Source organism: Meleagris gallopavo, chromosome 16, assembly GCF_905368555.1.
Source record: "Meleagris gallopavo chromosome 16, MGAL_WU_HG_1.1, whole genome shotgun sequence".
NCBI classification, from domain to species: Eukaryota; Metazoa; Chordata; class Aves; order Galliformes; family Phasianidae; genus Meleagris; species Meleagris gallopavo.
In genome coordinates, this window is record NC_139419.1 from 7393074 (window position 1) to 7411266 (window position 18193).

At 36.7% G+C, this 18193-nt stretch overlaps 1 protein-coding gene across 4 annotated transcripts in view; it reads left to right on the forward strand.

Annotated features, from left to right (window-relative positions):
- Positions 1-18193, forward strand: part of UNKL (unk like zinc finger) — a 32459-nt gene that overhangs the window by 6116 nt on the left and 8150 nt on the right. For 2 of the 4 annotated variants that reach the window (XR_014886743.1, XM_085237317.1), the window contains exons 3-11: positions 195-371; positions 2244-2401; positions 4314-4449; positions 5183-5300; positions 8903-8987; positions 10500-10612; positions 11462-11650; positions 13122-13184; positions 14441-14606. Coding sequence is in view for 3 of the 4 variants with exons in the window: in XM_085237317.1 (XP_085093443.1) it covers positions 195-371; positions 2244-2401; positions 4314-4449; positions 5183-5300; positions 8903-8987; positions 10500-10612; positions 11462-11650; positions 13122-13184; positions 14441-14606 (1205 nt within the window). In the remaining variant the exon portion in view is untranslated. The remainder of the gene's footprint in view (positions 1-194; positions 372-2243; positions 2402-4313; positions 4450-5182; positions 5301-8902; positions 8988-10499; positions 10613-11461; positions 11651-13121; positions 13185-14440; positions 14607-18193) is intronic. The other 2 variants (XM_085237318.1, XM_085237319.1) reach the window with 2 other exon arrangements.

The window sequence follows — 18193 nt, forward strand, 5'->3', positions numbered from 1 at the left end:
AGCCTAGTATAGACTCTTGTAATTTTAGTGGAGACTATGAAGTAGATTAACACTTTTCATTTTTAAGCTGATCTGTCAGATTTGTTTGTGAACCTGCAAAGTTGTTTGTTACGAGTTAACGAGAGAGAGCAGAATTCAGAGTTGAATGTTTAAAAATAAAGCAAAGCTTAAACTTTCCTCTTTCTATGATATAGTTGCCCTTACCTACATCGAACAACAGGAGATACAGAAAGGAAATACCATCTCAGATATTACAAGACTGGAACATGCATTCATGAAACAGATGCCCGGGGTCATTGCGTGAAGAATGGGATTCACTGTGCCTTTGCTCATGGGCCGCATGACCTTAGACCTCCAGTATATGACATAAGGTAGTCTGTATTTCAAATTCTGCAGCCTGTTAAGCAGAAAATGCCATGTCTGTTACAACTACACACCAGACAATGTAGCGTGCTTTGCATGAAGAACGTGATTTCATCTGTAACTACAGAACATAAGAATGCATTTTACTGTGCATCAAGATAGCAGGTGTAAGCATGCTAGGAAATACAAACACTAACATTTTGTGATTTGCTGTTTGAAGAGCCTTATGTGTAATTCTTAGAACTAATGAAAGACCAGTTATTCTGTCCTGAGTCATGTATGCCTTGTAAATTTGTGTGTGATTTTTACATTTATAAATTTATAACTGTTATGCCATTTTTCGGGTTCTGAACTTATTTTTGACATTTTGCTTTCTGCCATTGTTGGTTTGTTTTTTTTTCATGTATATAATATCAGTATTATTTTCTACCTCTCTAACATATGAGGAAATTACTGTCAAAAGAAGGTACTTGGTGAGTCATGGTAGTGGCACAAATGAGTTTTGGTTGTGGCCTAAACTGGGTGATAAGCATGTTCTGGCTGCATAGAGCTGAAGATGCTCATAACAGGAGTCCATATTTTAACAGCTTGAACCTAAATTAAGCTTGTGAAAAATGGTCATGTGCCATTGCATCTCCTGATTTCAAATATCTAGCATTCATTAAGAAAGTCCAGACAATGTTTAGTGATAGTTTGCTCTAGTATGTCCACCAATACCAGGGGGTTTTCATTGTAAGCAGAGTGAAGAAGTTATAGTAGAATCATTGATGTAGGTATTAACTTTATTTCACCTAAGAGCCTTGTTCTTCTCACCTCCACCTTTAAGAAGAAGCATTCTTTGGGAACAATATCTGTTTTTCTTCACATTTCTTGACTCTGTAAAAGATTTTTTTTGATAGCTTAAAAGGTTCCTGTCTTGTCATTGAGTTAGTCATGTTTTCCCATCCTCTTAGAGATTTTTGTTTTTCTTGGGAGATACTACAGAGCAGGGAAGTTCTTGAAATGATACGTGAAATGTATAATAACTATTTCCATTGTCAACTATCAAGTTCCTCTTCAGAGATTCTTGGAGTAGGAGTGTTTTGGAATAGCAGATAAGCTCCTGGACTGTCTGTGCCTAGATGAAGCAGTAGGGGCTTTTGATTCTCATGAAGACTGACTATTGTAGAACCACCTCTGGTGACTGGTTCCTCATCTTGTATCAACATTGCTTCAAAGTCTGCCTAATACAGTTATGCTATATTATCTCTATCTTTTTTTTTTTTTTAATCCATGTAACTAATTTGTCATTGTTGAAACTGCAGCTTGATTTTGTAAAACAGGTGTAATAAAATTGTCTCGGGTTTTTGATAGAAGTTTCTTAGCACTAATACAACAAGTTTTAGTTAGGTAGTGCTCATTCTAATTGTTCACCAAGCTTGCATTGCTTATTTGAAAAAAAAGTTATAAATATTTGCAGAAGAGATGCTCTACCCAATGATTATAATTTGCTATTAGATCTCCCAGTTGTCCTGGTATGCTTCTCTTGCAAAATGCTACAGTGAGCTGAACATACTTTCTGTAACTTCTGTTATTTCTTTTACTTCTACTGTATCATAGTGGCAGTAGAATATTAGTAATGAATAACATGTACAGAATGTCAGCATATCAGCACACTGAGGTACACTGCAGGTACAAACATTGGCTGTATATGTAATGCCAGCATTCCTTCATATGTTCTCTTTGATTAGTCTGACATGGTTATTCCTCATGACTGTCTGCTTGCTTTTTTATTCCAATTTAGATTTGTTGGAATCTAGATTAAATGGTAATTTTTTGATAGAATAGGACAAGATTTTTTGTAGGACAGATAGGGTTACTGTAGCTATACAGTTTTGCAGTGTTATTTTCTTTCTCCATTCCAGAGAACTTCAGGCACAGGAAACTTTACAGAATGGGCAGCTAGGATGTGGTGAAGGCATTCCAGATCTGCAACCAGGGAATTTAGCAAGTCAAGCAATGATTGAGAAGATCCTTAGTGAAGATCCGAGATGGCAGGGTAATGTTACCCTGTCTCCTTTCTCCGTTTCTTTGATGATGTTTGATCCAATTTGTTGACCCTGGGTCCAAACTTGGGAGATATTCAGAAGTCTTTTTTGTAATAGAGTAAAAAAATGGTTTCTGTAAGTAATACAGATATTTGTGAGCAGTTTTGTATAGTCTGTCACATTTGTATTGAGATTATAAATTGAAAATGTTTTGAAAATGTTTAGTATGTCTCAGCTTAGTTAATACAAGTACTGCTAATCTGTATCAATTGGGAAACTATTCATGCAAGTCAGTAGGAGCTGTGTCTTGTGCTGAGGAGTAATAATGATCGGTCTTTGTTTTTTAAGTCATTAATTGAATAGTTAACAAACCTTTGTTCTTTGCTGAGATTGACTAGCAGGAACGAAGTAAAATGTTAAATAGAAAATTGGAGGAAAGTATTTGGATGTGAGTGCCTTGAAAGCATTACATGAGATTGCTTAAAACCAATTGTCTTGGTTTTCTTAAGACTTTCAGATTTGATTTCACTTGCTTCTTACTCTGCCAAAGATGTTATATCAGTTGCCTATTATTAGAGCTCTTGTCCAAACGTTACTATAGGAAAGATTGCAGGATACAATTACTTTCAAAATTTCCTGCATGGACAGTAACATAGGAAGAGGTGACATGAAGATAGTGTCTCTAAAGAATTCAGGGAAGATAATCTTATGATATTTGTCCCTGCTATATATATTTTTTTATTCTGATAGAGGATGAATTCCAGTCATTTAAGTACTAAAATGTATAGTCTGTCGTTATCAGCTCTAGATGAAAAATACTGGAATATTTTTGTATTGGAAAGTAAAAAATAAGAAAAATGCAGCAAAGTTAATCAACTACAAGCATTTTTATTGGGTTCTTTGCATTGCTGCAGTGTTATGTTATATAATATTGTGTGACTTCTTTACATCCTACTAAATGTGGTGGGATTGCATATAATTGCCAGAGACTGAAAATAATCATTCAGCTGGTGATTTCAGCTTTGTTTTCCTCAGTTTTAAATTAAACTATTGAAGAGGACTGAAGGACATGTAGACTCTGTGTGCTACTCTGATCAGTAAGCCTTGCTATTTTAGAGTACACCATTAATGACTCTTTGAGAATGCTTTTTCAGCTTGCTTTCCACAAATTTGGTAGGAATTTTGCTGTATTTGTTTTTGTGAACATCTCAGACAGGTTTGCTAAAGACAAGATACGTGATGGTGATTGCTTCAGTCATACCTGAAGCCATTTTCCTACCTTAGGAAGGAATTAGATTGGTTTGGTGTAATTCACTGTTCCATGCTGACAATTAGCCAAATTTTACCTTCTAATTTATCTGCTTGCTCCATTGTTTTTCTGTCTTTTTCTGTTTCTAGACAGAACCTTCTTCATGTCCTAATTCCTCCTTACTGGCACCAGATGCAGATAAAGAGGCAGGAGTCTAATAGAGGCTCTAGAATTTGTCCAGGGAGATATTAGTAGCTAGTATTAGAATGCCTTATCATTAAAGAAGTTCTGGTGAAATAAGGAGCGTCAGCACTAAACTTAAGAAAAGATGTAAATATAGAACTTGAAATGGTTTCAGTGTTTGTCTTACTAAAATGAGTCGTATTGCTTAAGGTTTTCATTTTCAAAATGTTGAATAGATGCAGTGAGAATTTCTGGATAGTTTCTCTACCAAGGTTGGTAGTTCTGTATTTATGTAGTTTATTATACAGTTGCTATAGAATATAAATGTGATGAAGATTTCTTTGCATGAAAGTATCTAGATTTATAAGGATGGATGAGTCTGTGATTCATAACTTTTTTTTTACAAAATAGCATGATTCCTAAGCTAACTCAAGGCACTTGAAATACAAAATCTAGTTGCTTATTTCTCTGACTTTTTGACCTGTTTACAGACACAAATTTTGTACTAGCTGGCTACAAGACAGAGCAGTGCACAAAGCCACCCAGGCTCTGCCGCCAGGGCTACGCGTGTCCACACTACCACAACAGCCGCGACAGGAGGCGGAATCCCAGAACATTCAAATACAGGTACATAAATATTTGGAGTACACTCTTTGATCAGTCAAGACAGTTCTTAATGGACTGGTTTGTGTGGACTCTTATGCTGGGGGTATTCCCAATGGAATAAAAACATCTCTTTCCCAGTAGCTTTGCTGTTTGTTTGTTTATTCATTTATTTATTTATTGTGGGGAAAAAAAAATCATCTGTTCAGAATGATCAGTCACTTCTGAAGAATAAAAACCTGAAATGGTAGTAAAAAATATTCTGTTTTTCCTGTGAAGAATGAAAGGTTTAATTTTTAGTGAAAATCAAGAATCACCAAGTGATACCTTCTTTGTTGGGAAAAGACCAGTTATAATTTCTGGCTTTCTTTTGTTTTCACTCCTCAGATTTTCTTTTTCTGAGCAGTACTTTTAGGACCAAACTTTAATGCATCTCTTCACTTAGTTTTAGAGAGAGTCTGTCATTCTGAAACATCGGTTTCTTCATTTATTTGGTGTTTCATCATGCTGTGCTATAGGCTTTAGAATTGATGGGTTTTGCTTGACAGTTTGAGGACTGTTCATAAATGTCACCAGACAGAAGAAAGCTGGAATCCTACTTGCTCCTTCTTCTGTCAGAGACAAAAGGCTAGTTTTCTCCTAGAATTTACAACTTTATTGGTCCCAGAAACAAAGCTCCTCAAATTTAATGGGAAATGGTTTGAGACTTCTGCTAGGAATTAGATAGAAACATGCTCTGGGCATCATTTGTTTCTAGGTCTACTCCTTGCCCCAGTGTAAAACATGCAGATGAATGGGGTGAACCTTCAAGGTGTGAAAGTGGGGATAGCTGTCAATACTGTCATTCTCGTACAGAGCAGCAATTTCATCCTGAGGTAAGAAATTGAGCTTCTTCTTACTTTTAGTGACTTTAAATTTATTATGAATTCAAGTATCTGTTAAAGATGATACATGTGAAAAATACGTAACATTTGGAGAGAGAAGTCATGCAACTCTTCCAGTAGTTGAATTATTGGTTTAAGCAAAATTTGCTGAGAATATTTATTTTACTGCTGTGGTTTTCACTGCTAGGCATTTTTATTATTCTACTTAGTGAAAAATGAATTCATATTCCCTGCAGCATTTGAATGCTTGTAATCTAGTAACTGGATTGACTTTTCACATGACTTCTGAAAACCCTTTTTTTCATGTTGATTGCCTATATATAAGATTTGGGTATAAATTTTACCTAACTTTTTGTCCTGTAACTTGGGACAAATTACAATTTTGAGCATTGTTAAAAGCTGTATTGCAAATAATTGCAAGAATCTGAATATGCCAGAGAAAGTGGAAAGAGCAGTGTCTCTTCCTACTGGCTGAAGGAAGACACTCCAGAAAAAGAAAGTGAATTTACATTCCTCTATAGGTACACTCATTGTAACACTCATTTGCTGGATATTTGAGTGTAAAAATAAAGTGCTGGGGAAGAGAGCAGTGCCTCGTTATCTGCTGAGATTTAAATGTATTGCAGCACTAGGAAAGTATTAAATTTTCCAGTTAATGGAGGAAAAAAACTGTGATACTGAAAAGACACGTTGTGTAAGAAGCTACCTGTACAGTACTTAATATTTGGGATTTGGGACCTCTGAACAGGCATAAAGAATTCACAGCAGAATATTGGGTGCATTAGGAAGTTAAAAGCTTAGTAAGTTATAAGCAAAAACCACTCAAGTAATTGCTGTTTTCTCTTCCAATTATGAAGATTATTGAAGTAATCTCAAGAGCATACCATTCTGAAAGAAACTCCTACAATACTGACTTCAAGGTTTTTTCAAACTCCTCCTTATCATGTCCCCTATCAGGTTGACCATCTGCATCTTTATATTAAGTAGGTGTTTACTATCTCAATCCCGAGATGCTGCTCCAGAATTTCTCTGTTCTTATTGATTACTAGAGATTTTACTGTATGGATTTACTTCAGATTACCTAATTTCTTCCATGTTATATTCCAGCCCTTTTCTGTAATAACAGTGTCTTCCTGCTTAGTGTAACTATCATACTTTAGTTTATGACAAAGCTATTAGTGAAAATACTAAAATAAGTCAGAAGGCTGAGGCTTGAGGTGTGAAGCCAATTTTGTCTGCTGCCCTCCTTCTTCTTACCATCCATTGTAATCTAGCCATTTCTTTAACAGCAGATATCTTACATTGGTAATAGTCATAATCTTCATTATCTGAATTAATTATTCTTTCCACATAGTTTATTGATGTCTTATTAGAATGACCACTTTTTCATTTTAGAGAAGAATCTTTGATTTATTCTGTAATGAGTCTACCACAACAGGCTTTGCCAAATGTACCTTTAATTTTATTCCATTTCTTTCAGTCCTTAATTAAATTATGACAGAATAATTGGTGGACTCACAGTGGTCTCAATCAGCTGTTTTTGCTCTTCTCAAACTTAATGGGTGCTATGCCTGATATAACTCAGCCATATGTAGTGCTTTTGATATGACTGTTTTACTAAAAGTATGTGCCAACTGCAGCTGTTTTATATGCCAGCTCTTTAAAACCTCTCACTTAGCAGTTGCCTGCTAATTCATTTCCTGGCCCTGAACCAAAGGTAGTTTTAGTTTGCTCCCACATCAGCTGGATCACCTCAGTCTTTGTCCATCTTTATTTCCATTAGCTGTACTGCCTTTGTTGAAGTGTTGGACATAATTCCTGCTGGTATGCAAGACAGCTTCATGGTCATAGGGTTGTCATTTCACTTAATTTTAGCTGTAGCATTTAATTTCACAGAAACTAGCAACATGCTTCTGCTCAAAGGAGATTTTATTCAACGTTGTTCTCTGTAATCATTTCCCTTTGCTCTAGCTCTGGCTGTAGCTGGTTAGAATGGAAATTCCACACAGCTTTTGAGCCTCTGACTAGAGAATGTGAAGTGCTCATTTTACTCTGTTTGAAATTCAGTCAGTTTGATGGTGGTTACCATTTGCCTTCATTTCTCATCCTACTGATTTGAAATCAAGGGCATTAATTCAGCCTTACTTTTCTGTATCCTTTAAGTTCAATTCATAGTCACTTTATCCAGCTTTATCTTTTTATATTGGACGTTGTGTCCTCACACTTCACCAGATTCAAATAAAGAATATTCTCATTGCCTTTTGGCTCAATGACTGATTTTTGAAGAAATCTCATGGTTATCGTATTTAGGAATAGCTTTATTCCACCATTGCTAAATAGCAGCTTTTGTAACATTGGTACGTGTGGATGATGTGGCCATCTCCAGAATCGGGGCCACTCTGGCCCCTAGAGTCTTTTGATTTTATCTATATTGCCACTCTTACAATAGTAGTATTTATCAGTAGGCATTTCTCACCACCTGGGTATCTCACAGGACTAGGGATGATTTTGTGATTAGGACCAGAAATCAAGACTCAACTTCTAGCTAATTCTTTTGCTGAAACCATCTGGTAGTACTACTTTTTTCTTCTGCATAATAAACATAAGATATACAGAGTTCAGATTTTGTATTCACCAATAAACAGAGAACAGGTAAGAGAAGGATCCAGCTTCATTTCCTAATTTGTGTATGGTGTGCACAAATCACTCCTTTGTGTTTTGCAGTGTTTTGATAGCTGCCAGTGAAATTGGTAGAAAGATGAGTTCCACTGCTCTGTTTGTAAAGTGTGTTCTTCAGGTGAATGCTTCTGTACTATGGGTGTTTTGTCTCCTATTCAGTGTTTAAGGAAAAATAAATTATTTCTATATTTCTGTTGCCAAAGCTTGGGGGACTACTGCCATTTGCCACAGATCTGCAAATTCCTGGAATTAATTATGAGAAGAATCTGCGTGCTATATAAACATTGTTCTATGTCAGCTTTGTCTAAGCCATGTGAAATACAAAGACAAGAGATCCTGTTAGAGCAGGAAACTGCAGCTGGATCTTATGTGCAACATATATCAGGATTACTGCCCTGAACTGTCAGTGTTACTTCAGTTCTCACATGCTTCAGTCAGGTTTGAGAAAGACATTTGATGTTAGTAAGGTCTGAATATTTGAGGTGTAGCAATGCAGGCAGTGTGTAGGAAAAAAAGCAGATTGTTTTGCTTTTTTTCTTAAGACATTCTAGTACATACATTATTTCTCCTGTGAAATTTCTTACAGTGGTGTAAATGACTTCAACTGGTGTTCGACTTGTTTCTGTAACACATGGAAAGCAAAAGCAATTTAAGCAACACTTTCTAAAATACTATTGATAATATTTATTATTACACAGAATGAGGTTAGGATTCTCTTGTTTAATTTTCTTACTATTTTGCTTTTCTGTTTGATTTTAAAAATGCAAAAACTGAGTTTTCTGAGAAAACTATATTAAATGTATTGCTATTAATTAAATATTAAGAACTTTTCATTTAAAGGTTTTAAAATTTTCTATCTGTTTTATTGCTCAGTAGGAAATATGCTTCAGTTAATCACACTCTGTTTTGTTTAGATATACAAATCTACAAAGTGCAATGATATGCGCCAGACAGGTTACTGCCCTCGTGGCCCATTTTGTGCATTTGCACATGGTGAAAGTAAGTAAGAGAATTATTGTTTTCTATCAGTGTTATTTCTAAGCACCTATAGCAGAAGTGACTTAAAATCCTTAATTTTAAGAGGCAAATGGCAGTTGATGTCACTTGTTTTTAGAAATTCATTCTGTATTTTCCAATATATTACATTGCTAAGAGAGGTTGCCGAATGTACATCAAATTTGCAGCAGCAGCAGAACAGGATGTTTTCTTTACAAATGCAGCTTGTCCCTACAACTCTTTGAGCTTGACTTACCAAATGTTTACCTGTTGGACTTTTGTAAATACACTAGTTGTCCTATTGAAACCACTGTAGTAAACTTCAAAATAAATGAATTTCTGTGGAATCCTTCCCACCCTTCATACATCTCTCAGCAACTTTTACCATTCTCTGTTGAACTGGCTTGGGGAAGCATGTGTTTTCTATGATTGTCTTCCTGGTCTTCTCTCAGTGAGTTCTTCACAATCAGCTGACCTGTTGTTTGTTCTTTTTTTCCTTCCTGATTTCTTAAGACCATGATGAATTTTTACAATTCCTCCAAGACAGATATTTGGGAGTTTCAGTGATGCCCACGAGTGGAGCCACCATGTGGGACTCCAACCACATCTATGGTCCCTGTGGAAATACACTTAATCTGGGGGGGTGCTTACAGTGTAGAGTTTGTAACTTGCATGGAGCTGGCCAGAAATTATGATGTTTGCTGTTAGAAGGAATTAGAATGGTTATAGAAGCAAATATTTCAAATTTAATGTATTTCTCTCGCTTACTGTTAATAAGCAGAATAGCAAAAACTGCACTATTAGAAACAGTCCTCAGCTGCACTACCTCCAGTGAAGAGAGGTATCTCTGTCTCACACTCATCCTGTTTCTGGCATAGCCCTGCACACTAGCAGAGCTATTTACTGTTCCTAGGAAAGAATGTTCACATTTGATTTCTAAATAGTAGCTTACTGTTATCCCTTCAGAAATGCATTAGGTGCAAGAGATGGAAAAAAAAAAAAAAATCTTGCAGGATTTGTAGGGTTTGAGAGATTTTTTTTCTGTCCTGACTCCCTTACTTCGAGGTATTGTGTGCATGAATTATGAGGGGAGGAATATCATTAAATGCAATTGCTTACTAAAGTAAAAATTTTTTGTTAACTCGTTATTTGTATGTAAAAAATTGAAGACTAAATCTCCTTAAGATGTTAAATTAAAATAATCAAATGTCTGAGATTTTTAATAGTTTAACAAAGTAGCCTTTGGGGAAATTGGGAAGTAATTGTTCAGTTGTTTTGAGATGAATTTTCTGGTATTAAAATTAACAAGTAATTGATTGTAATTTACATCTAAGTTAAGAATAAACTTTCTCAAAGGTTAATATTCCTTTTTAAGTTAAGCACTGTAAGCAAAGGTTTCTCTTCACATTGTTTATTATTAAGTAAAATGGTTCTAGGCTGGGGAGAGGAGAAAAAAAAACGAAGAAACAAAAGCAAAACCAACCCAGTAATTGTGATGCTGTTGTTACTTTTCAGTCAAACCAAGTGCTCACCTGTTCTCAACAGACAGCATAGGAATCACAAATGAATGGAGCAGCAGTATTAATGCCACAAACTGTGTTACAAGTAACAGTGGGCAGTCTGGAAATGTAAGTGTAAATCACTGTGTAATACTAGCACTGATCATCACTGCCAATATTTTATTTCGTAAGCATCTCCTTTTTATTTCTTTGCACTTCAACAAAAGAGAAAAAAAAATCAAAGCTGTAGTAAATGTCAGTAGGTAATATTTAACTGGTTTTGAAAACCTAAATGGAACGTTTGCTCTGGAATCCAGACTTAATTATGTATTACTTGTATTTTCTGCCCTTGTTTTTGTCTTAAGATGCAATGCTCCATGCAAGAATGCTCCAGTGAGGAGTGTCATTGTTAATCAAATATACAACTAAAGGACAGCTTAGCTTATCTGTGTCTTTTTTTTCCTATAGGATTTCATTCTTGAAAGATCTAGAAAGATCCCTCCCCTCTTTTCTGGCCTAATTTATTAATATAAGTGAAGTGATGTCTCACCCAGTCATGCTTTACTTAGAGCTTCTTACAGCGATGCAGTATGTGGTGTGTGTTGGTAGTAGAGAGGATTTTGATTACAAGGGTAGTAAATGTATTCTGTAATAGAAAATTTTGTCAGTTAAGACTGGGGGACAGGAGTTAGAAAGGTATATTGCAGAACTTTCTTTCATCTTTATTTTAATATCAATTTGAATATATATATACACACACACCCACATAGATATATATATACATACTTTTGTCATCTGTTTCTTTTTTTTCAGCTTACACCAAAAATACACACAAGTATGCTGAAGCTAGCATACTGTATTAAGAAAAGAGTGAAATTAATTTATAATTTCAGTTAATTGTCTTATGAAGGGAGAATGTTGTTGTAAACATAAAAAGTGTTATAGAATATATTAGACACTCTTTTCTGTCCCCTACAGATTTCCTGTTCTTCAAGTCCACCTGTAACATCAAGTTCTGGTAGCAATAGTTCTTTGTCACCCCTTGGACCACTTTGTAGACAGAGATCATTAGCAAATGGTGTTTTGTGTTCTGAGTCTAGCACTTCAGGTGTTTCTTCACCAACATCCAGCTATCCTAAAGCACCAGGTTTTGAACGAGAAGATCAGGTATGTGAATAATGTGTGTCTAGAAGTATAAACACAATCTTAAATAGATAAAGCAGAAAATGTTCTCTACCTCCTATATCTACAGTGATTTTTTTTTTATAATATTAAACACAAGGTCAGGAATTCTTTCCTGTAGTGAGCTAAAAAGTGTATCAAAGTGCAGTTGTCATGGACTAAGAACACTCACTGAATCTGTCACTGCAGCCCAGCTGGCATGCAGTAAATCATAATTTTGCAGAAATGTGATGGTCATTTTTAAGCCCATGTTGCCAAGAATAGATCAAGATAACTGTGAAGAAACACAAACATAGCTAGATTTGGTAGGGTTCAGTTTTATTTTTTGTTGAAAAGTGATTCTGTTTTTTTTAAATGCTAAAGTGTTGTAGGCCATGGCAGAATCATTACAGTGAAGTTCTCCAGGCATGGTCACTTTCTTAGGTGTAAATGTTCAGCCAGTCTATAAATTAGAGATCTGGTTATTTTGACAAGTAAGATTTCCATCTCCTAATGTAGTGATCAAATGATTCATGATCAAGTGTTATTGAAGTAACAGTACCAAATAAATGGCTGCTTTCTGGAGGTAAGTCAGCATTAATTGAGAAACAATATAACATTGGTGCTGTTTTGGTGAAAATCAGTGAGTAGTGTGCTGTTACAAAACATGCATCTCAGCCACAAAGAAGTCAAGCTTACTTTTTACTGGCCACATTGGCCATGCCTAGAAAGGAGGCAGTGATGGACTTTGCAGCAAAGAAGAAAACATGTAGAATAATGGGAGGCATAGAAAGAGAAGAGCTGTGTCTGAGTGATAGGGAACATTCACTACAAGAGAGATTAGACATCTCTCAAAGGAAAAAAAGAACAAAGAACTTTACAAAGGTGGCAGAAATAACTCTTCCTAAAGAGACAGGGAGGACCATGCAGAGTTTACTGCGATTCAAGAAATCGCTTAAAGTTTCTGCTTTGAAAAGAACAGAAATACTTTTGATCTTGTTCTGCAAGAACACAGTGGCAAAGAGAAAGGGCTTAAAGTTCCCTTTTATTTAGGTATGTCTCACTTCTTTCAGAAGTTACCTTATTATAAAATGGTGTTAAAATCTGCCTTTATATTTGAAATGTTTTTGTTTGTTATTTGTAGCATGATTGCTTAAAGAGAAAATGTAGGCAGTTCAGCTGAAACTTCGGGCTAACCCAGGCTTCTATACCAGCAGCCTCTTGCAGAAATAGTCACCAGCTGGCAAGCACTTGGAACATGTTATTTCAGTCATATCATAGTGCTAAAATGGCTACTCAGTTTTGGAGCTAGAAATAAATTCCATGTGCTCAATTTTGATTTACTCTATGATCATTAAAATATAACTCTCTTTATGGAACTGCAGTAAGGGAAATTAAGTCGCCCTCTTTTTAAGTTATACATTTTTATCAGTGACTCATTAAGTTCGTATATTTCATAATTTTTTTCTTGTTTCAGGCAAAGCAGCGAAGCTTCTCAGCTGAGAATCAGCAGAAAAAAAATGAACAGGACAACAAGCAGGTATTGCCAAAAGCCTAACACTAATATTTTGCCCTTTTGGATGATTCATTAAAGCAGTATCAAAATTCTGTGGCACTTTGCAAAGCAGCCTAAAGAAACAGGTAATGAGCACAAACTGAAACACAGGAGGTTCCATCTGATCAGGAAACTTTTCTTTACTATGAGAATGACTGAGCACTGGACCGGAGAGTCTGTGGAGCCACCCTCCTTTGAGGTATTTAGAAGTTCTCTGGACACAGCCCTGGGCTGCCTACTTTAAATGGCTCTGCTTGACCAGGAGAGTTGGACCAGGTGACCTCCAGAGGTCCCTTCCAACCTCAGCCTTTCTGTGATTTTGCACTAAAGGGTCTGAAAGGCAGCATGTGTGCAGAACAGCTGAAGTCTCTTGGTTTGTTGTGCCTTGGGAAGAGGAGACTGAGAGAAGGTCTCGTGTTGGCCTGCAACTTCCTTGCAAGGGGAGCAGAGGAAGGCACTGATCTCTCTGGTGACCAGTGGTGGGACCCAAGGGGAGGGCATGGAGTAGTGACAGGGCAGGGTCAGGTTGGGTATTACAGAAAAGTTCTTCACTGTGAGGGTGGTCAGACACTGGAACATTCTCCCCAGGGCAGCGGTCACAGCACTAAGCCTGCTGGATTTCAACAAGCATTTGACAGTGCTTTGAGAACTACAGTTTGAATTGTGAGTGGTGCTCTGTAGAGCCAGCAGTTGAAGTTGGTGATCCTTGTGGGTCCCATCTGACTCAGGATGTTTTATGAATTCTGTGAAAGAAGAGTTCAGCTAGAAATAAGTAATAGAGGTGTGTGCTGTGCAGTTTACTTTCTCCCTTGTCTAAAATGAAGATCAGTTTATGCACCAGTTGCATTTGGATTAAAGGGAAATTTTGCAGAACAAAGAAATCTAGAATATAATTTGTGTACAAACGTATAATGAAATGGTATAATTGCTCAGTAGATATTTTCCTTTTGAAAAGGGTCATCAGACTTCAGCTGACTAACTGATTGTAAAGCTCATTTGAAGGTATTTAAATACCTTTTCTCTGAAAGCAGAATTTCCTCATACAGTGGCAATATCCAACCACATGGAAATGATAAGGAAAATTATCTTAGTCTATTCATTTAGAGATTCCTTCTGGATTTCTTTCTGTTTGAACTAAAATAATTATTTCTAAAATTACAGTATATTTATTTCATGTGCTTACACACGTCTGTGTAAGAATACACACACATACTCTAATATGCATGTTTTGTTTTTAACAGAACCATCTCAGTGTTTTTTCAGTGGTTAACCCACTTGCTTCAAGTATTACTTCCAGTCTGGCCTCCAGTGTTGGATCAGATAGTTCATCTCCTACAACTGTCTCTATTATCAGTACCCAAACTCTCCCATTCTATTCTGCTGGTAACACAGTTGAATCAGTTATAGGTAAGTCTTAACATCTACTCTCTGATTGTATGTAGTTTATTGCATTATTCAAGTTCTCCTTATTTTAATGTCAGTTCAGAACAGCTTATTGGTAAAGGCATTTGTATGTACTCAACTTTATTATATTTAATTAAAAACAATATCTGAGTTTTAAACTGAATATTTTCTCAAAAAATTGTTGTTTTTCATAAATTCTGCAGTGTAAGCATAAGCATGGGACATATTTTAAATGGTATATGTCATTGATAGTGGCCAGCAATTTTAAGAATACATAAAACCTTCATCATGCATCTCACCACGTTCCTAGAAATGTCTCTTCAACTTGTGTTGGTGGGCTACTGAGATTTGACTTTTTTCTCTTTGAGGTTACTTTAGCAGGTGCAGTTACAGATTTTACTGTCTTTGCAGGAAGGTGGGAGATTTTTTTTGGCTGTCTATTTTCCAGTCTCCTTATTGGTCCATTCAGGGACAAAATCATATTTTTGTTCCCCTTATGTGTGCCAAACCTGAAAGGACACAAAAAGGAGGAACCTTTTTTTTGGATACACAGGACGGATTCAGAAAATACTCCATTCAAAAATTCTCATCACTAACTCAGAGCCTTTCCCTTGGTTCCAACCAGCAAGGCTGGAAAATGTTAAAAGAGATAAATATTTAAATAATAATTAGACACTGGTTTTCTATCCAAGTTGTTAGTAACAAAGGAGAGAACTTCGACAGTAAAGTCACCAGTAGGTAATCACGTCACATTATGCAGTTCTGTTAATTAAATAATTACATTCTCACGCCAAGAATAACTTGATACTTGGTACAAAGGTATCCTCAACAATATGCATAGAGAGATACAGACGTCTTTATCCTAAGGAGGCTTATCCAGAGCTGGGTTCTCCAGTTCCTTACTTGTCTTAGTGGCCCTATGCTGGTTTCTCTCCAGCATTTCTCTTGTGCTGGGCAGCCCAGAACTGGACGCAGTACTTCAGGCCCTGTTGGATTTGCCCAGAGCTTTATTAACCATCATTCTGACAGGGTTTAGTCATATGGCAACACAGAACACTGTAACAATTTGAAATCCCACGGTTTATGATGATCTCTGAAAGGAAATGCTCACATAATGTACACTGATTATGTACTGTTGTCTTCTGAACTGCTGTGTACTTTTTACACAGTATCGCTGCAGGCTGAACAGAGCACACTGTATGTTCATCTCCTTCTGTCAATAAGTCTTTGAACACGTGTCAAACATTTCATGCTGTTAGTGGTGATTCGCCTGCTTGAGTACCCAAATACTTTGACAGATCAACTGAATCACTTCAAGAATACAGAGTTTGAGAGTTTGAGTCTCTGTATATTACGTGCTTCAGTCCCCTAAGCACCCAGATAGCAAGGCACTGGATACAGTCCAGCATGTAAATGTCTTTCTTGCGTGGAGAAACCCAAAACTGGTCATGGTGCTCTTGTTGTGGTCTCACAGGTGCTGGAGAGCAATCGTTTCCCTCAGCATGCTGGCTGCACTGTTCCTAATGCAGGCCAGCTGCTTTTACTTCCCCCAGAACATGCTGAATGTATTGTTTCTTAGGATTCCTAGCTTTTTTTCTGCAAAACTGCTTTCTGGTCATTTGGTCCCCAGCCTGTACTGTTGCAACGGATTATTCTATCCCAAGTGCTTCATTACTTTATCTGGCTTTGTTGAACTTCATGTGGTTTCTGGCAGCCCTTTCAGACAGCCTTTCTCCATCCCTCCAAGTATCAATCCTGACATCTAGTGTATCAGCTGGTACCTATTAATTAGCGTTATGCACAAACTTGCTGAAATGTGTGGCACTTCTACAGTAAGTATGATTTACTCAGGAGGCTGTAGCAGGAAATGTGATTTGAAGGACATTGTATTCTGCAGCCTGTGGTGTCAGTCACATGAGCAGGGCTGTGCTGTGATTAGCTGGTGTGCTTGAAGGTTTCTGTGTTTAAATCAGTGTGTGCCAGAGAGCAGGAGACTGCAGGCAGTGAGTCAGCACTTAGCAATGGTAAGGTAGGCATTTCCTCTTCTCATCTTTTTTTGAAAGTAATCTGTGCAGAATATTAAATGGCAGATATTTTTCTACAGTCTCACAAGTATATACCCTGCTTTCCTGAAAAGGTTTGTTGGATGATCTGTGTGTTGAAACATAAATGCAAAATTATTTTTAGTTGTTGGAATTAGTGAGCAATTTTTAGTTTTTGTTCTTTGCAAGTGATACAATGTCACTGCTTACAGTTAATACTGTGGAAATAATTTTTTTTTTATCAAAATAAAGAGTGCTTTTGGAGTAAGTATGTGCTAGTTGACCAGAACAAGTAGCTAATGTAACAGTAAAATCCAAGGTCTAATTTCCATGTACTTGATGTGATGCTAATTCAGTACAATTTTAAAATTACATACTAAAATTATATACAGAACTAGTGTTGCAAAGTTATTTAAGCTGTTATATGCTCTGTTTCCCATTTGTCATTCTGTAATTGAGCGTAAGAGATTCTTGATTCTTCTGAGGTAAAATATGCCTCTGCTGTCTTCAGCTATTTTTCTAAAATAGTTTTCAGGATGCTATTTTTGTTATTTGAAGGTGAGTCATAATGCCCGTGTCTCATGGCAGTATGGGTTAATGTACTTTACTGTAACTGTGTAGATTTTGTGGGTTTTTTCCCCAAAGAAATTTCATATATGTAAGTCATTTCTCCAGAGTTCTACTTTGTGGGTATACTGGATGGCAATGAAAATGAAGTGCTGTATGTAATTTAAATAGAGCAAAAAATTTAAAACATCCGTAGAACAAATCTGTCATTTTCTTGTAGAAATTGGTGCATTGAAGAATTGTTTAAAAAAAAAGTGAAGGAGCTGCAGGAAGACAGTAGGTGGTAATGGGAAAAGAGGAAGAATGGATTTGGATAAAGGATCATGGGAAATGCAGGAGTTATATTAGCAAGAACTGAGGAAGCTTTGTCAGACAGTAAGGTCTGAAGCCTTTTCTTTGACCCTTCATCATGATTTCATGGGGAGCTCTAAGTTTTTTCTGTCTGCTGGCTGAGTAATTGTCCTCAAGAGCTGAAGAAAAGAAGGGAACAGGGGAGCTGAGAATGAGCATGCCAGTCAGATAGAGCTAGCACTTAACATTGAGGCTTAGGTGATGCATTGAACACTGAAGAATGATGGAGCAGAAGAAGATATGTTACTGCAAGCTACTGCTGTCAGACAAGGGAAATAGTGTGAATGGCCTGCTTTTATTCTAGTGGGGGAAAAAAAAACAACACAAGAAAAGAAAGAAACATCTCACTCATATGGTGTTGTTGCACAAACATACTGAGAAAGGTTCACATGCACAAAGGGTGATTAGTGGGGTCCATTGCTGATGGAACACAATGGTGAATATCATTTACAGAGAAAAACAGAAATGTAAGAAGAGGGAGGAAAAAAAAGGACAGAGAAAGCTGTCCAAGATGCCAGGTGAGAAGTGCAAGTTGGGGCAGAGGAACATCCTTTCTTGGGCATCCTGTCCAGCACAGGACAGGGTGATTCCCTCCCCCCTAGTACTTCCTCATGTCAACTGTATTGACAG